Here is a 15,424-nt window from a genome sequence, read left to right on the forward strand (position 1 = left end):
AAACATACATTTGCAACATGCACTTTCAATGCAGTGTCACTTTGCTTGTACGAATGGAGCCCGTCCTTGTGGAGCTCGGTGCTGGCGTGGAGCTCGATGCCACGGAGTGCGCGGAGTTCGTCGGTGCAGAGCTCGTCGACGGTACGGACCTCGGCAGTGGCCGCGGTAGGGCAGATGGAGTGCGGCTACGACAGGAGGCATGAGTCCGGGCAGCTAGCGGGCGAGGGCGACGCTGGCGAGTGGCACGTGCGGAGTTCATCCCGCAAGCGAGTGCGGCGCAGGCGAGCGGAGTCCATCCCGTGAGGGCGGGAGGCACCGGCAAGGGCGGCCCCGGCGAGCGGCGCAGGCGGAGTCCGTCCTGCGAGCGGGGGTGCGCGGCGCAAAGCAGTGTGCGACGCGGGCTGGGTCTGCGTATGAGTGGATGTGGATGGGTCTGTGGATGAGTGGACGAGGTTGGCGTCCGGATAGGGGTCACGGGACGGACGCCCGTGAGATATCATTATCGTATAAATATCTCTCATTAGCCTATACTCTTGATGGATTTCCGGCTGATAAATTTCATTCGTTACTAGCTTTCGCAACAGGTGAGCTTGCAACAAGAGCCCCGTTTGTGTGTGTGTGTGTGTCTATATATATATATATATATATATATATATATATATATATATATATATATATATATATATATATATATGACCATCAATGCCAAGTAGGCGCAAGTATTATCAATCCCTCCCAGACCGAGGTTTAACAAACTGATCAGAGAGCTACCGTACTCCTGGTAACCGCCCTCTTTGTCATGGCAAACCAAGTACAGCAGCTATTCATGCGTGAGATGACGTCTCCACGAGCATGGTTTCTGCTACTTTGTCATGGCAAACCAAGTACAGCAGCTATTCATGCGTGAGATGACGTCTCCACGAGCATGGTTTCTGCTACTCATTCCACTCTTGCTCTTGCTCTTGCTCGTGCGCTACTCGTTGGCCAAGAGAGAGAGGCGGAGGCAGCCGCTAGTAGACGACGACGACCGTCTCCCGCCTTCGCCTCCGGCGCTGCCCGTCCTCGGTCACCTCCACCTCGTCGGCTCGCTCCCTCACCTCTCCCTCCGGGACTTCGCCAGGAAGCACGGCATGGACCTCATGTTCCTCCGCCTCGGCGCCATGCCGGTCATCATCGTATCGTCGCCAACCGCCGCCGAGGCGGTTCTGCGAACGCACGACCACGTGTTCGCGTCGCGGCCGCACTCTTTAGTCGCCGAGATCGTCCTCTACGGCCCCTCCGACGTGGGTTTCGCGCCGCACGGGGACTACTGGCGGCAGGCCAGGAAGCTAGTCACCACGCACATGCTCAGCGTCAAGAAGGTGCAATCATTGCGCCTTGCTCCCTTGCCCGCGAGGAAGAGGTAAACAACCCCCAGTAGTCCAGGACTTCAGGCGTTTCCCACAATTTTTTCTCACGCGAAGAAAATTTTGTATATATGCATGCGTGTGATTGAGCTGTGTGGCATCCATCCATGGCGATGTGCACGCAGGTGAGATTGGTGATGGCACAGATTGGCGAAGCGGCGGCGGCAGGTGCGGCGGCGGACATGAGTGACCTGCTCGGCACGTTCATCAACGACCTGGGCTGCCGCGCCGTGATGGGCAAGTCCTTCCGGAGCAAGGGCCGGAACAAGCTGCTCCGGGAGCTTGTCGACGACACCTCGCCGCTGCTGGCCGGTTTCAACATCGAGGAGTTCTTCCGGTTCTTGGCTCGATTCGGCGTGCTCAGCAAGATGGTTCGCGCGAAATCGGAGAGGTTGAAGCGTAGTGGGACCATCTGCTGGACAGGCTGATCCAGGACCACGAGAGAAACAGCGATCCGAGAGACAAAGATGCTGATTTCACTCATGTTTTGCTGTCCGTTCGACGTGAGTACGGCCTCAGCAGAGAGCAGATGAAAGGAATCCTGCTTGTGAGTGTCCTGATAAGCCATGGCTGAAAAGCAATGGCCGAAAATATTATTGTGAGAAAAAAATACTATTCGTTAATTAAAAAAATACAGCTTATAAACCAAACGAAGCGTATGTCCCAGGTGTGATCTTTCTCGGTTTTTTCGAGCATGCTGTGTGCAGGATGTATTTTTTGGAGGAACAGGGACATCGTCTTCGGTGCTGGACTTCACCATGTCAGTGCTCATGCGGAGGCCGCATATGATGAAGAAACTTCAAGCTGAAGTGGACAGCAGCATCCCTGAGGGACAAGAAGCTGTCAGCGAAGCTGATCTAACCAACATGACCTATCTGAGAGCTGTGGTAAAAGAGTCGCTCCGGTTACACCCCGTGGCGCCTCTCCTCCCGCATTTCTCCATGGCTCGCTGCAGCGTCGACGGCTACACCATCCCGGCTGGGGTACGGGTCCTGATTAACTCCCTGGCCATCGGCAGGGACGCACGCTACTGTGAGGGCGCCGAGGAGTTCATCCCGGAGAGGTTCATCGGGCACGGCAGCGCCGCGCACGTTAGCTTCAAGGGGAACGATTTCCAGTTCCTGCCTTTTGGGTCCGGACGAAGGATGTGCGCTGGAGTGAACTTCGGGATAGCCAGCGTAGAGCTGATATGCTGGCTAACCTCGTGCACCGTTTTGACTGGGAGCTGCCGGTGGGGAAGAAGAGATGTGACATCGATATGTCGGAAGTGTTTGGGCTAGTAGTGAACAGGAAAAACAAACTTGTCTTAGTTCCAAAATTACGCGTATAGAATCGTACGTGTACGCTACGCTATATGTGTTGCCTGGAAGCGCAAAAATGGACGTTGCAGTTGCATCGGTGTGCAGACACAGTACAATTTATGTATGACGATATATATGATGATTAGTTGTAATCGTTATTTTTTGAGAGATCACAATTCACATGAGATGAGAGTACCCACCTGAATATGTATTTTTTTCAATGATACAGGCAAGGTCGAGAATAGATAGTGCCACGTGCTAGTTAATTACAGGATTGGAGCACTAGCTCTAGTGTTACGTAGGAGAGGCGAGAGACGATGAACGTGTTCGCCTTCTCCTACAACGGAAGGATGTCAATGTTCACCGACCAATGCGGCCACCTAATGTGATATGAATACTTCAAAAATGATCTTCGTTTCGTAGATAATTGTTAAGCTTTGAGTCAAACTCGACAGGGGGCTGTCGTGATCGACATCGTCTATATGGGGCAATCTGAGATCCTATTGACACCTACCAACACCACTTGAGGGAGAAGCCTTAAAGGATGGAGGATCAATAATAGAAAACAAATACCAAGAGGGGAGACCATGGTCTGCTAACCCAACATTTGGTGTGCCGATGCAATCAAGGATCATAGAGGACATTTGGGGCAGAGACGCTAGCGAGCACCTTGGGCACCCAATGGGTGGCGCTTGTAGAAAGGTTGCTATTGAGGCAGAGAAGAACATCCACGGTGATGCTTACGATTACGACACAACATCATCACTGCTACCACCAGCCTAGATGAACCAGGAGTTGGATTTTCATCTAGAGGTACACTACAGTTGCAAGGGTGGACAGCGCAATGACAACACCTCTAAGGAGTTTAGCGGTGCCAGAGGGTGTTGTTCTATATATAGTATCTCCTCTTAATCTACCTATTAATCACATGATTAAGCAAGAATAATCCTCCACTCCCCAATGGAGTTGCTGCACCTCTCCTAGCTAGCCCCCTCAAATCTATATCCTGCCTCTGGCCCTGCTGGGCCTTGGAGGGAGAGGTAGGCCGCCGCTCCTAGTGATTAGTACGTGGTGACGATGGGTTACCGTTAGCAATAGACGACGAAGGACCATTTGAGTAGCCAAGCTAGTTGCAGGGGCTTTAGCTGGGTTAGGACGGTATAGTGGACCACACTACGGAAAACACGTGATTTGCCGAGTGCAAAAATCTTTGTCGAGTGCTAAATTTTGGGCACTCGGTAAAGACCTGCTTTGTCGAACGCCGCACTCGGCAAAATATGGCACTCGACAAAGAGGCCTTTGCCGAGTGTCTGACACTCGGCAAAGACCTGCACTCGGCAAAGGCAGACACTCTGCAAAGATTGGTAGGGGCCTAACAGCATCCAGCGGCGTTCTCTTTGCCGAGTGCCCCGTTTGGCACTCGGCAAAGAATTTATTTTGCCGAGTACCAAAACTTGGCACTCGGCAAAGTTTCGACTACGTTGTCACGTACGATGCTCACAAACCAGGACATCTCCACATGTGGAGATGTCCTGGTTTGTGAGCATCGTACGTGACAACGTGCTCGAAACTTTTTCAAATTTTTTTCCACGGCATACGCATACGATACGGCGACAACTCGACAAGTTTCATGATTTTCGGAATTCGTTCGCATTTTATACAATTAAAAAACCACTCCCACGCAAGTTGGCGGCATTACCCTGTGAGCACGTTGATCGAAATTTCGAGACAGTTCCTGGATTTAGCCTAAATTTACACTAAGAAACAAGGATAACATTTTTTGAACGAATGTAATCCATTATTCGATGCACCTGTAGTTCAAAGTTACATTTTTCAAAAAAAATCAACAAAACAAAATAAACTATAGAAATATGCCAAAAGGCAATGAAAATGTCCCAAATTTAAACATGTTGTTTATGGTAGTGTACTAAAGCTTCAAAAAAAATTGGTGGCAAAAAACCAAAAAAAATTTATTTTGCCGAGTGCCGCCCTGCTGGCACTCAGCAAAGAGCTGCTGAATTTTTTTTAAAACTTCCCCGAGTGCCAGATCATGACACTCAGCGAGGAAAATTGACTTTGCCGAGTGCCGCCGATCTGGCACTCGGCAAAGCCGCCCTTATCCCTTCACCCGCGCCCGGCCGGCACGCTCTCTCTCTCTTTCTCTCACCTCTCTCTCCCTCAGCCGCCGCCGCCGCACATCGCCGGCCCGCGCCTCCGCCCCGGCCACCGCGCCTCCCCGCGCGAGCCCTCGCGACGCCCGTCGCCGTCCGCCTTCCTGCGCCGGCGCCTCACACGGCGGCCCGCGCGGCCCGTCCCCATCCGCCTCCCCGCGCCGGGTCCTCGCGCGGCCGCCGCCCCCGCCTGGCCTCCACCGCCCCCGCCCGGGCCCCTTGGCGGCCACCTCCCCCGCCTGCGCGCCCCCCTCGGCGGCCATCTCCCCCGTCGGCGGCCACTGCCCCCGCCGATGGACACTGCAGAAGAGAGGAGGAGGAGGCAGGGGGAAGAGAGGAGAAGGGGAGAAGAGAGGAGGAGGGGAGAAGAGAGGAGGAGAATGAGAAGAAGAGGAGAAGGAAGGTGCCGGCCTAGGCCCGTCGACCCTCACGCCGCTGCGGTCGTCCCCGCCGTCGTCGCCGACCCTTGTTGTTGCCATTCTCGTCGCGAAGGTATGCCCTACACCTGTAGTAGTTAGTAGTAGTACTTAGTAGTGTTAGTAGTAGTTAGTAAGTAGTAGTAGTTAGTAGTTAGTAGTGTTAGTAGTATTGTTAGTAGTAAGTAGTGATAGTAGTAGTGTTAGTAGTAGTAGTGTTAGTGTTAGTAGTAGTTGTAGTGGTAGTAGTACTTGTTGTTGTACTACTTCGATACTTTCATCTGTATGGAAAGAGAACTAAAGTACATGGCTCGTCTTGGTATATATATGTTTGTTGGCCTTCGTGCCTATGTTTGGTATATATGTGGTTGTTGGCCATCGCGCCTACGTTTCTTGCAGGTTTTGGAAACGTTCCTGTGCAGGGGAGGTGCTGCCAAAATTTTGAATGGATTCTAACCTATTGCCTTTTTATGTAGGAGAAGGACCCATGGGAGGGACTCGGCGACCCCGATCGTCTTCGTCGGCACTGCTGGTCTGCCTGCACCGCATCGCCTCGCCACTGCACCGACACGCCACTGTCACTCCTCCTTTGCATGCATGTTTTATATGGTCACGTAGCCCAGTTAGGCGTCTCCTCCTGTAGGGACTCTGGTGAGTATATATGGTTGTTTATTCCTTTAGCTTGTGCGACCCTCCTGTAGATACTCATGAATTCGCTTCTCCTTTGTGCAGTCACAGTCGGCGGGTTCGAACCCGACTCCTCAAGGTGACCCTTCTCCACAGGCCGGGTGGCCAACTGGCCCTCCTCAAGGTGGCAGTTCACACTCCGGGTGGGGAGGCTGGCAGTACGTACCGTTTATTTGTTTCTTTTCATGTTGCATGGACTTGTGTTAGACTTAGCCTTATGTTGGACTACTACTAGAGACATATATATATATTGTGATGGATATTGTCATGGATGATGCGAATGTATGTGATGGATTATGGACAATGGATTTGTATGTGATGTATTATGGATGGTGGATGTGTATGTGATGGGTTATGGATGTGTATGTGATGGAATATGGATGTGTATGTGATATATCTTGTGTTGTGTGTTGATATATATGTGATTTCTTTGTTTGTGCTGATGAAAAGCAAAAAACCAAAAAATAGCATTTTTCCCTCTTTGCCGAGTGTCACACTTGACACTCGGCAAAGCTGGGAAGCAGAGACCCAATTTCCCAGCTTTGCCGAGTGCCAAAGCCATGGCACTCGGCAAAGATTTTTTTTTAAAAAGAAAAAATTTCTTTGCCGAGTGCAAGAGTATGGCACTCGGCAAAGAATTTTCAAAAAAAAGAAAAAAATTCTTTGCCGAGTGCAGCTGAGGTGACACTCGTCAAAGAGGCCGTCAGAGTTGACGTCGGATTTTTTTTTGCCGAGTGCTGACGTGACACTCGGCAAAGGCTTTACCGAGTGCCCGATATGTGGCACTCGGCAAAGAAACCTTTGCCGACGGGTTCTTTGCCGACTACTCTTTGCCGAGTGCGGCACTCGGCAAAGCCTTTGTCGAGTGCAAATTGGGCTTTGTCGAGTGCCCCACTCGGCAAAGCCACTGAGTCCGGTAGTGCCAAACCATGGAGAGCCATTAGTGCTTCTTTATTTTTACATCATCCAAAACATAAACTTTATTTCTACATAGGTAGTCAACCATAAGAGGTGCACAAAGTGCTTCTCACTTGCATTTGCCTTTACTAAGAGGGCTCCTTCGGGGGTGCTCCCAAATTGACCCTTTCACCATTTTTTAATGAAGCTATACCGAATGACTAAAAGCAAAGGTGCTCCTCACAAGAAGCACTTAGGAGCCTGTGCCATTTTTTATAGACTCGAAGAGAAAAAAAAAAGTGGTTCCTCTAGCTTGTCCTCCCTCCCAAGCATGCAATTTTTCAAAACTATCCACGTTGCCACTTAAAAGTTTTTTTCCCAAATGTTTGTCTAAAGGGTTTTAACTTCACTAAAGAAGTTGCTTCAGAGTCAGAACCAAAGCTATTTTGGAAGGAGACGAGTCATGCAAAATTAACCTTAGACCACCTCTAAGCTTCTTAAAAATCACTTAGTAAACTAATAATTATGTCAAAAATGAATAGCTAAGGAGCTCTTGAAAACTAGATGCGGGAGGGGACCGCATGAAAACCACGAGAAAGGGATGTTCTGGTGGGTAGTAAGTGTATAAGACATGCACATATATTGTGAGAGAAAAATACTATATATTCTAGCTGATAAGCCGACTGATAAGTTCAAGCGAACAGGTGAGCATAATATAAATTTGCGGTCCAGCTGTCATACATGCATAATATAAATTTTAATGTAAAAAAGAGGAAGCAATGAAATCAGGAACTACGCTGGCCTCGGAGTAACTGCGCTTCCGCACGCGCGTACCGCGGACGCGAAGTAACTACACGAAATCGAGTTGTCGTCTTCGTCTCTTCGAGAACCAACAGGAAATCAGGAATCGAGTTTGCGGTCGAACACCAGCGGCAGGCCACGGCGGAGCTTCATCGGGCGGATCGCGTCGCCGCGTCGGGCATCGGCACTTCGGCGCGACCCAGGCCAGAACGCGGGATGCCGGGATCGCGTCGGTCGCTGGGTCATCCGCGGTCCGCCGCCGACTGCTCGACTGATCGGCACTCCCACGGCAGGTAATTGATCTTCTTATTTGTAAAAAACTTGTGTACACATATGTATTTATTTATTTATTTATGAGTGATTTCTTCTTATTTCAGTTCGTGTTCGTGAGTTCGTTCAACAGACCACTAATTAGCAATTTAGCATCAATCCATCAAAGAAGGCAGCGTGTGAGTTTTCTAACAGTAACATGATTCCATCATCGCATCTGAGTTTTACTATAGTGCCTAGCTAGTTGCACTACTCACATTACTTAATTTTTTTTTCCAAATTGTTCAATTATGAAGAGAAGTGGAGACATTGCGTCTCTTTTTCAGAAACACGCAGCGAAGAAGGCAGCAGCTGCAGCTTCAAACATTGCCCCACCTGTTGAAATTTTTGTTGATGAGCATAATCAAGAGCAAGATAAAGTAGTTTAAGATCATGTAAAATGGTTTACCGAATTGCATAAATTTTTTTTTGCGACATACCTATGATAAAATCCTAGGTCCGCCACTGCATATATGTATGAGAGTTGAGGGGAAGATTTATGAGTGCTTATCTTTAGAGAGTTTTACAAAATTATTGGAGGATTTTTTTTTCTTTTCCAAAAAATAAATTAAGAAGTTGTTTTAAGTAACTTTTGGAGATATTCTCAAGTAAGAGCCGTTGGAGCACTGCCGTGCTAATTGGCAATGCTCTCGGTTGCAGGTTTTCTCGAATATGCAAAAGATTTATGTATCATTGTACTCTCTTGCAGGTTGATCAAAACAAATGAGTGTACGTGGTTGTCCATCCTCGCAAGCACGTGGCGTTTCTAGATTAAATTTCCTGTCAGAAGTATGCTTAAAATATCGTGATTTTCAAAAGGTTTGTGTTTCTTAGAAGTAACTTTCATGTTTCAATAAGTTATTTTAAAAGGCAGTAACTGTCAAAGTATAAGGACTCAAACTGTCAGTAACTGTCAAAGTAACTTTCGTGTTTCGTGTTTCTTAGAAGGCAGTAACTGTCAATAAGCTAATACATATTGTTAAACGGTAGCATCCAAAATGTTTTGATGTTTCTTAAAAGGCAGTAACTGTCAATAAGTTGTTTTGGGAACGCCACGGCTTATATTTTGCATAATTAAACACAATAATTGGTACGTGAGCAGGTCCACATCCAAAATGTTTTGATGTTTCTCACTTTCTCGTGGTGCTCGTGCTCATGGACCTTCGATTTAATTGGACAAGAGAAATGCATGTCGTTGTAGTTGAATACTGAAAGTCAGCTGCGATTGCTTTAAGTGCCGGGAACTGCAGTGGTTTGCGAGGTGCTCGCGTGGACGTGGACGCGGACGCGTAGCGAGCAGTTCGGACCGATGGCTCACATGATAACTAGGTGGCCTTATTTTCGTGTGGAAAAAGATATAATACTACTTCAGGTTATCAATTTGAAATTTCTTTTTTTTTTGAAGCAACAGGAGGGGTTGTCCCCTACTGAAAACTTTTATCAAAAATAGAAAAAAGAGTCTATGACTAAGTAATATTTTGTTGGCTTTAATATAGAGTTACTCCATTCCAAATTATAAGATGTTTTAATTTTTATAGATACATAGTTTTTGTTATTTCACCTAGATATACTCTATGTTAGTAAAAGCAATGTATATAGAAAAAAATAAAACATCTTATAATTTGTAATTTGGAATGGAACGAGGGAGTACCAAATAGATGACTCGTGAAAGATTGATCTCACACCCATGTTATTCAAATTCAAATTAGATAGATAGGTTAAGAATGTTCACTTTTTATTCATGCACCAATGCTATTTATGCAACTTAACATGTTTACTTTGCTAAAGCTATAGTTGTATATTTCTTCATTACTAATTTATGTAAGCCAGGCGGAGTATATTCTCATACTCATGGTCATGGTGCTGTCGTTAAGTTGTTTCAGGTGAGCAAACGCCTATCTATGACTACTTATGCACCCTAGAGCCATTATTGTGCCTTGATCTATGTATGTGAGGTGTGGCATGGATCCCTTGTGTTGTATCTTAACTTACCAAACCTAATCCCGCACCTCCCTTGTTCCCCGCGGGTTGATCCATCACTTTTGTGGACGAATTTCTTAGCTTGAATTTATTGTTGTCTCTCTTAACATTTTTGACCGCCACCATGTGGCTATGCAATTAAGGTAGATTTTCTTAGCACTCTTCTAAATTTAATTTCTTGATCACCTTGCACCTTCTCAACGGTGTTTGGCGCGTCAGGGAGTTTGGTGTGGCCAAACAAGTTTTAGTTTTGAAAATAAATTTTCAACGGTGTTATTTTTAGCAATAGTTTTAAATGGTGTTATTTTTAGAAATAGTTTTTTTTTAAAAGGTTAAAAATAAAAAAAGTTGCAGCTGACTTGAGGGCAACAAATCCCACCGGCCACCGCTACATCGCCTTGTGCTTCACGCTCAACTAAAGCAACAATCTTGAAATCAAATCATGCAACATAAGAAAAATATGGAACATCCTTATGTAACATCCAAAAACACCTGTTACAACATCTCAAATAAAACAACCCGAAGAAATCTCCTATCGGAACATTATAGAACAACACATTAAATACTAGTGTACCTACAAAAAATACAACCACACCATCCTAAAAAGGAGTACGCAATGCAATGAAGACATCAAAAAATATTTTCAAACATTCCATGAGAGGTACGAAAACATCCAATAAATCAATTGCAATAAACAACCTGAGCTACCGAAACACATCCCGTGGAAAAAGCAATGAACCATCAACTGCTGCTCCAAGGAAGCAGTGGTGCCATCGACCATATGATGCTCCCCATGGTCGCCGTCTAGACGAGGTTGGGTGCCATCACCACTCTCGGAGACGATGTTCTCCGCCAAGAACTCCGCAAACACATCCGCATCTCGATCTTGTCGTCGCGAGCTGAAGGCATGGTTTTGTGGGCGACGGGAGGTACATCAACAACGTGGCTAGTGTCCGGCATCTTCTCCCCTTTTTTTTAGGAGTTGGGGAAGAAGGAGATTAAGGACTAATGACTAATGAGGGAGTAGAGGATGAGCAAATTTGGCCCGGTGCAGTTCTGAGCTCGTCATCGTCAGGTTTGGAACGATCCATGAGCCTTACTATATTTGGACAAAGATTTTGCTAATCAGAAAAATAAATTAAGCCAAGGCCAAAATATTTATTTTAATTATTTTCTTACTGAAAAATGTGTGCATTCATTTGGGCCCCGGCTCAGCCTACAGATTCAGCCTGACTCGTCCCATGGGACGATCGTGGACATAAATTTTTTTTTTTGACCCGGTCCGAAAAATGCTAGGTCTATGAGTGGATAGGAATGAACGAAATGGCAGAGAACAGATAACTGAATAGGAGAGTTGATTCTCAGAAAAAAAACTGATTAGGAGAGGACATGTTGGTTATGTGGACGTGGTTGAGCATGGTCGGCGTCGTCCAGAGACGTCCTGTGTGGAAACTAGAAGAATAGAAGTTTGTCATTGGCATTGGTTCATGCGATCGTGTCCTTTCGATGCAAAGCCAGCCTGCATGTGTGTGGAAACTACAAAAGTCAAAGGCTAGACTGCTAGAGTAACCATAAGTGCCGAACTTTATCATTCGGTCTCTAATGCACCGAACTCCACAAGCTGAGAGTACGTATCATCCCATTGCCATGGCAAACCTACCGCAGCAGTTCATGCGCGAGCTGACGGCTCCACGAGCATGGTTCCTGCTCCTCCTCCCTCTCTTCCTCTTGCTCGTACGCTACTCGGTGAGTAGCAAGAGAGCGAGGAAGCGGCAGCAGCGGCAGCTAGACGAAGACGACGACCATCTACCTCTGCCGCCTTCACCACCGGCGCTGCCCGTCTTCGGGCACCTCCACCTCATCGGCTCGCTCCCTCACGTCTCCCTCCGGAACCTCGCCACGAAGCACGGCTCCGACCTCATGCTGCTCCGCCTCGGCGCCATGCCGGTGCTCGTCGTGTCGTCGCCCCGCGCCGCCGAGGCGGTGTTGCGCACGCACGACCACGTGTTCGCGTCCCGGCCGCGCTCCGTGGTCGCCGAGGTCGTCCTGTACGGCTCCTCCGACATCGGCTTCGCGCCGTACGGGGACCACTGGCGGAAGGCCAGGAAGCTCGTCACCACTCACCTGCTCACCGTCAGAAGGGTGCAGTCGTTCCGCCACGCCCGCGAGGAAGAGGTAGGCTGTGTGCTCCTGCGCAAGCGACAATACCTCTGTGTGTCTGCAAGCCACAATAACTATGTGACGTATGCTTGGGTAGGTGAGCACGGTGATGGCTCAGATCGCCGAGGCGGCCGCTGCTGGCGCGGCGGTGGACGTGGCCGAGCTGCTCGGCTCGTTCATGAATGATCTGGCGTGCCGCGCCGTAATGGGCAAGTCATCCGGCCGGGGCCGGAGCAAGCTTTTGCGGGAGCTCGTTGCCGACACGTCGCCCCTCTTGGGAGGCTTCAACGTCGAGGAGTTCTTCCCGTTGCTGGCTCGCTTCGGCGTTCTCAGCAAGGTGGTCCGCGCCAAGTCAGAGCGACTGAGGAAGAGGTGGGACGAGCTCCTGGACGGGCTGATCGACGACCATGAGAGCATGTACGAGCCGATGGCAGCGGCGTCGTCGGCGAGTGATCTCAAGGACGACGACGAGGACTTCATACATATCTTGCTCTCTGTTCGACAGGAGTACGGCCTCACCAGAGAGTCCATGAAAGCTATCCTACTTGTAAGTTCAGCTGATCTGATGTTTCGCACAAGAAGTTGTTGATACACAATTTTGGTAGATATACATCATCAGGATGTACATGCAGGACGTATTTTTCGGCGGCATAGACACAGCAGCTTCGCTACTCGAATACACCATCATTGAGCTCATTCAGAGGCCACACGTGATGAAGAAACTACAGGCCGAGGTTCGGAGCAGCAGCCTGCCCCAGCACCAGCAGGGACAAGACATCGTCAGAGAGGCAGACCTGAACAACATGGCCTACCTGAGAGCTGTCATAAAGGAGGCGATCCGGCTACGCACCGTGACGCCGCTGCTGGCGCCGCACCTCTCCATGGCCCGCTGCACCATCGACGGGCTCGCGGTCCCGGCAGGCGTGCGCGTGCTCATCAACGTCTGGGCCATCGCCAGGGACGCGCGCTTCTGGGAGGACGCGGAGGAGTTCATCCCGGAGCGGTTCCTCGACGGCGGCAGCGCGGCGGAGGTGAGCTTCAGGGGCACCGATTTCCAGTTCCTGCCGTTCAGCGCCGGGCGCAGGCAGTGCCCCGGGATCAACTTCGGGATGGCCGCCGTCGAGGTGATGCTGGCGAACCTCGTGCGCCGCTTCGACTGGGAGATGCCGGCGGGTAAGGCGGCGCGCGACATCGACATGGCCGAGGAGTTCGGGCTGGTGGTGCACCGGAAGGAGAAGCTCCTCCTAGTTCCGAAACTATGCGCGTAGGAGGCGTAGCTCCTTACTGCGTCCAAGCTGGTGGATTATACTACTATTATTATTGATAGATACTGTGACTCTACGTTGCTACGGGACAACTAAACTTTTATACTAAAAACACACGGATCGTACGATAACATAATAATACTGTGAAATTAAATACCAACTTAAGTGGTATTTAAATAAAAAACAAAGTTCATGAAATTAGCATAGTCATGGAGAGCGCAGCGTCGTAGGCTCACTAACTCTACCGTATAGACCTTCCCGTACGTTGCAACAGGAACAAATAATGCCTTGATAATTTGAGCATGAACGTGTTGTATTGTTACAAAAAACGATAATACGAGCGTGATGTTCGGAATATCAATATTACAAATTGAATTTTATGCATGGCTAAAATTCTCAATGATGGTTTGCAATCATCGCAATATGCATTTATAGTATTGTACATTTGTGCATACGCACATAAAAGTTCATATCATCATAACAATATTAATTTATTCCTCGACCTTTTAGAACTGACCATCTATTTGCATTATCAGTTTTCTTTGTACAAGACTCGTATACCAAGGCCATCCTTCTTCATATTTAATGTTTGACGGTTATAAAAAACGATTCTCTAAGTGTGATGAGGGAGTCATTCCACTCTTGCTATGGGCTATCTTCCACAATTTTATTTACTGTGGAAGACGATTCTTATTTTTTCCTAAAATAATGGATCATTGAGAAACATTAGCCGTCACAAATAGCCAAGCACATTACAATATCTTCTAATACTCCAAAAAACTTTAACTACTACGCCAATCATTTGCTGAGTGCTTTCCATACTGAAGTAATAACAGCTCTGCAAGGTGTCCAAGCGGCACTGAACTTGGGGGTTAGCAGACTAACCCTGGAGACCAATGCACTCACACTCCGGCAAGAGTTGGCAGCTGAGGCGTTCTGTGCAAAACCTGAAGGAGGGTTGGTGCAAGAACTGAAGTCACTAGCTTCTATGAAATTTTCCTTTTTTGTTTGTTTATTCAAGTGAATGGAATGTAATAGAGTTGCTCATGCTTTGGCTGAGTTGGGGTATGCGTGTTTTGAAGGGGAAGAGCTGATTTTAAGCTCCATCCTAGACTCTGTAAATATTTTTGTCACTGTCGACCTTATGGCAGACGAGTAATGGAATTTCCAGGTTAAAAAAAGTACATCTTGGTAGTCATTGCTCCAAACTATTCCAATAGCTCGGTGGTTGTGGTTATATACTGCATTGGAATGAACGTTGTCAGTGGTCAACAGTCAATTCTAAATGAAAAATATTTAGATACTATATGTTTATACTGAATCATAACATAAAGTGGTTTTATCTACATTGCAGATATGATACTTCAATTTTACGCGCAGGGGTTACATGGACAGACGGCATGCAAAGCAATGCGTTGAAAGAGTTACATGGAATCAAAGACAAGCTTCAGAACATCAATGGAGCCTGAGGTCTCTTTCATGGTGTTCACCAATCCATATCCATGGAAAAAAACTCATGTAAGCCACGTGCATAGTATGAATTAAAATTCATACGTACTAATAACAACGGAGATTAGCTTTCCACATATAATGATAGAGCCTAAGATATGAGAATATGCCCAATGTAACAATGGAAATTACAATGCTAATAATAAATAATATATCATGTATCATAAAATCAAAAGTTAGATATTCTTGCATATTGTAAATGGCTCCAATATTCTTTACAATCAGGCAAATGATATAGTATTTGAACGACACCTAAGTGGCATGCTCTAAAATTATGACAGCTCAAAAGTGGTCATCTAGAGGTTAAACAATATCAAGGACACGCCGACTGTGACTACTTACATCCAGAATCATATGAGAAAAGCAGAGAGAGATATGATAGGTAGGAAACAACCGCATCATCAACAATTCTGGTGCTGAGATCCCCTCTAGCGCAGACTTGGATTTCGGAAACATGACCACATTAATGTCATTGCTCCTTCAAATACTCTTATTCCGCACACAACCTAACTGCAACTCTCC

The 15,424-nt window shown here is 47.5% G+C and overlaps 1 protein-coding gene and 1 pseudogene across 1 annotated transcript; both read left to right on the forward strand.

Moving 5' to 3' along the window:
* The first annotated feature begins 872 nt into the window (after window positions 1–872).
* Window positions 873–2,805, forward strand: LOC136494432 (indole-2-monooxygenase-like; annotated as a pseudogene).
* An 8,602-nt stretch (window positions 2,806–11,407) lies between these two features.
* On the forward strand, window positions 11,408–13,454 carry LOC136493284 (indole-2-monooxygenase-like). The gene is made up of 3 exons (XM_066489348.1): window positions 11,408–12,143; window positions 12,226–12,675; window positions 12,761–13,454. Exons 1-3 carry the CDS (start codon window positions 11,571–11,573, stop codon window positions 13,394–13,396), a joined length of 1,659 nt encoding a protein of 552 aa, XP_066345445.1. The 5' UTR covers window positions 11,408–11,570; the 3' UTR covers window positions 13,397–13,454.
* The last annotated feature ends 1,970 nt before the right edge of the window (window positions 13,455–15,424 follow it).

This window comes from Miscanthus floridulus, chromosome 11 (assembly GCF_019320115.1).
Source record: "Miscanthus floridulus cultivar M001 chromosome 11, ASM1932011v1, whole genome shotgun sequence".
NCBI classification, from domain to species: Eukaryota; Viridiplantae; Streptophyta; class Magnoliopsida; order Poales; family Poaceae; genus Miscanthus; species Miscanthus floridulus.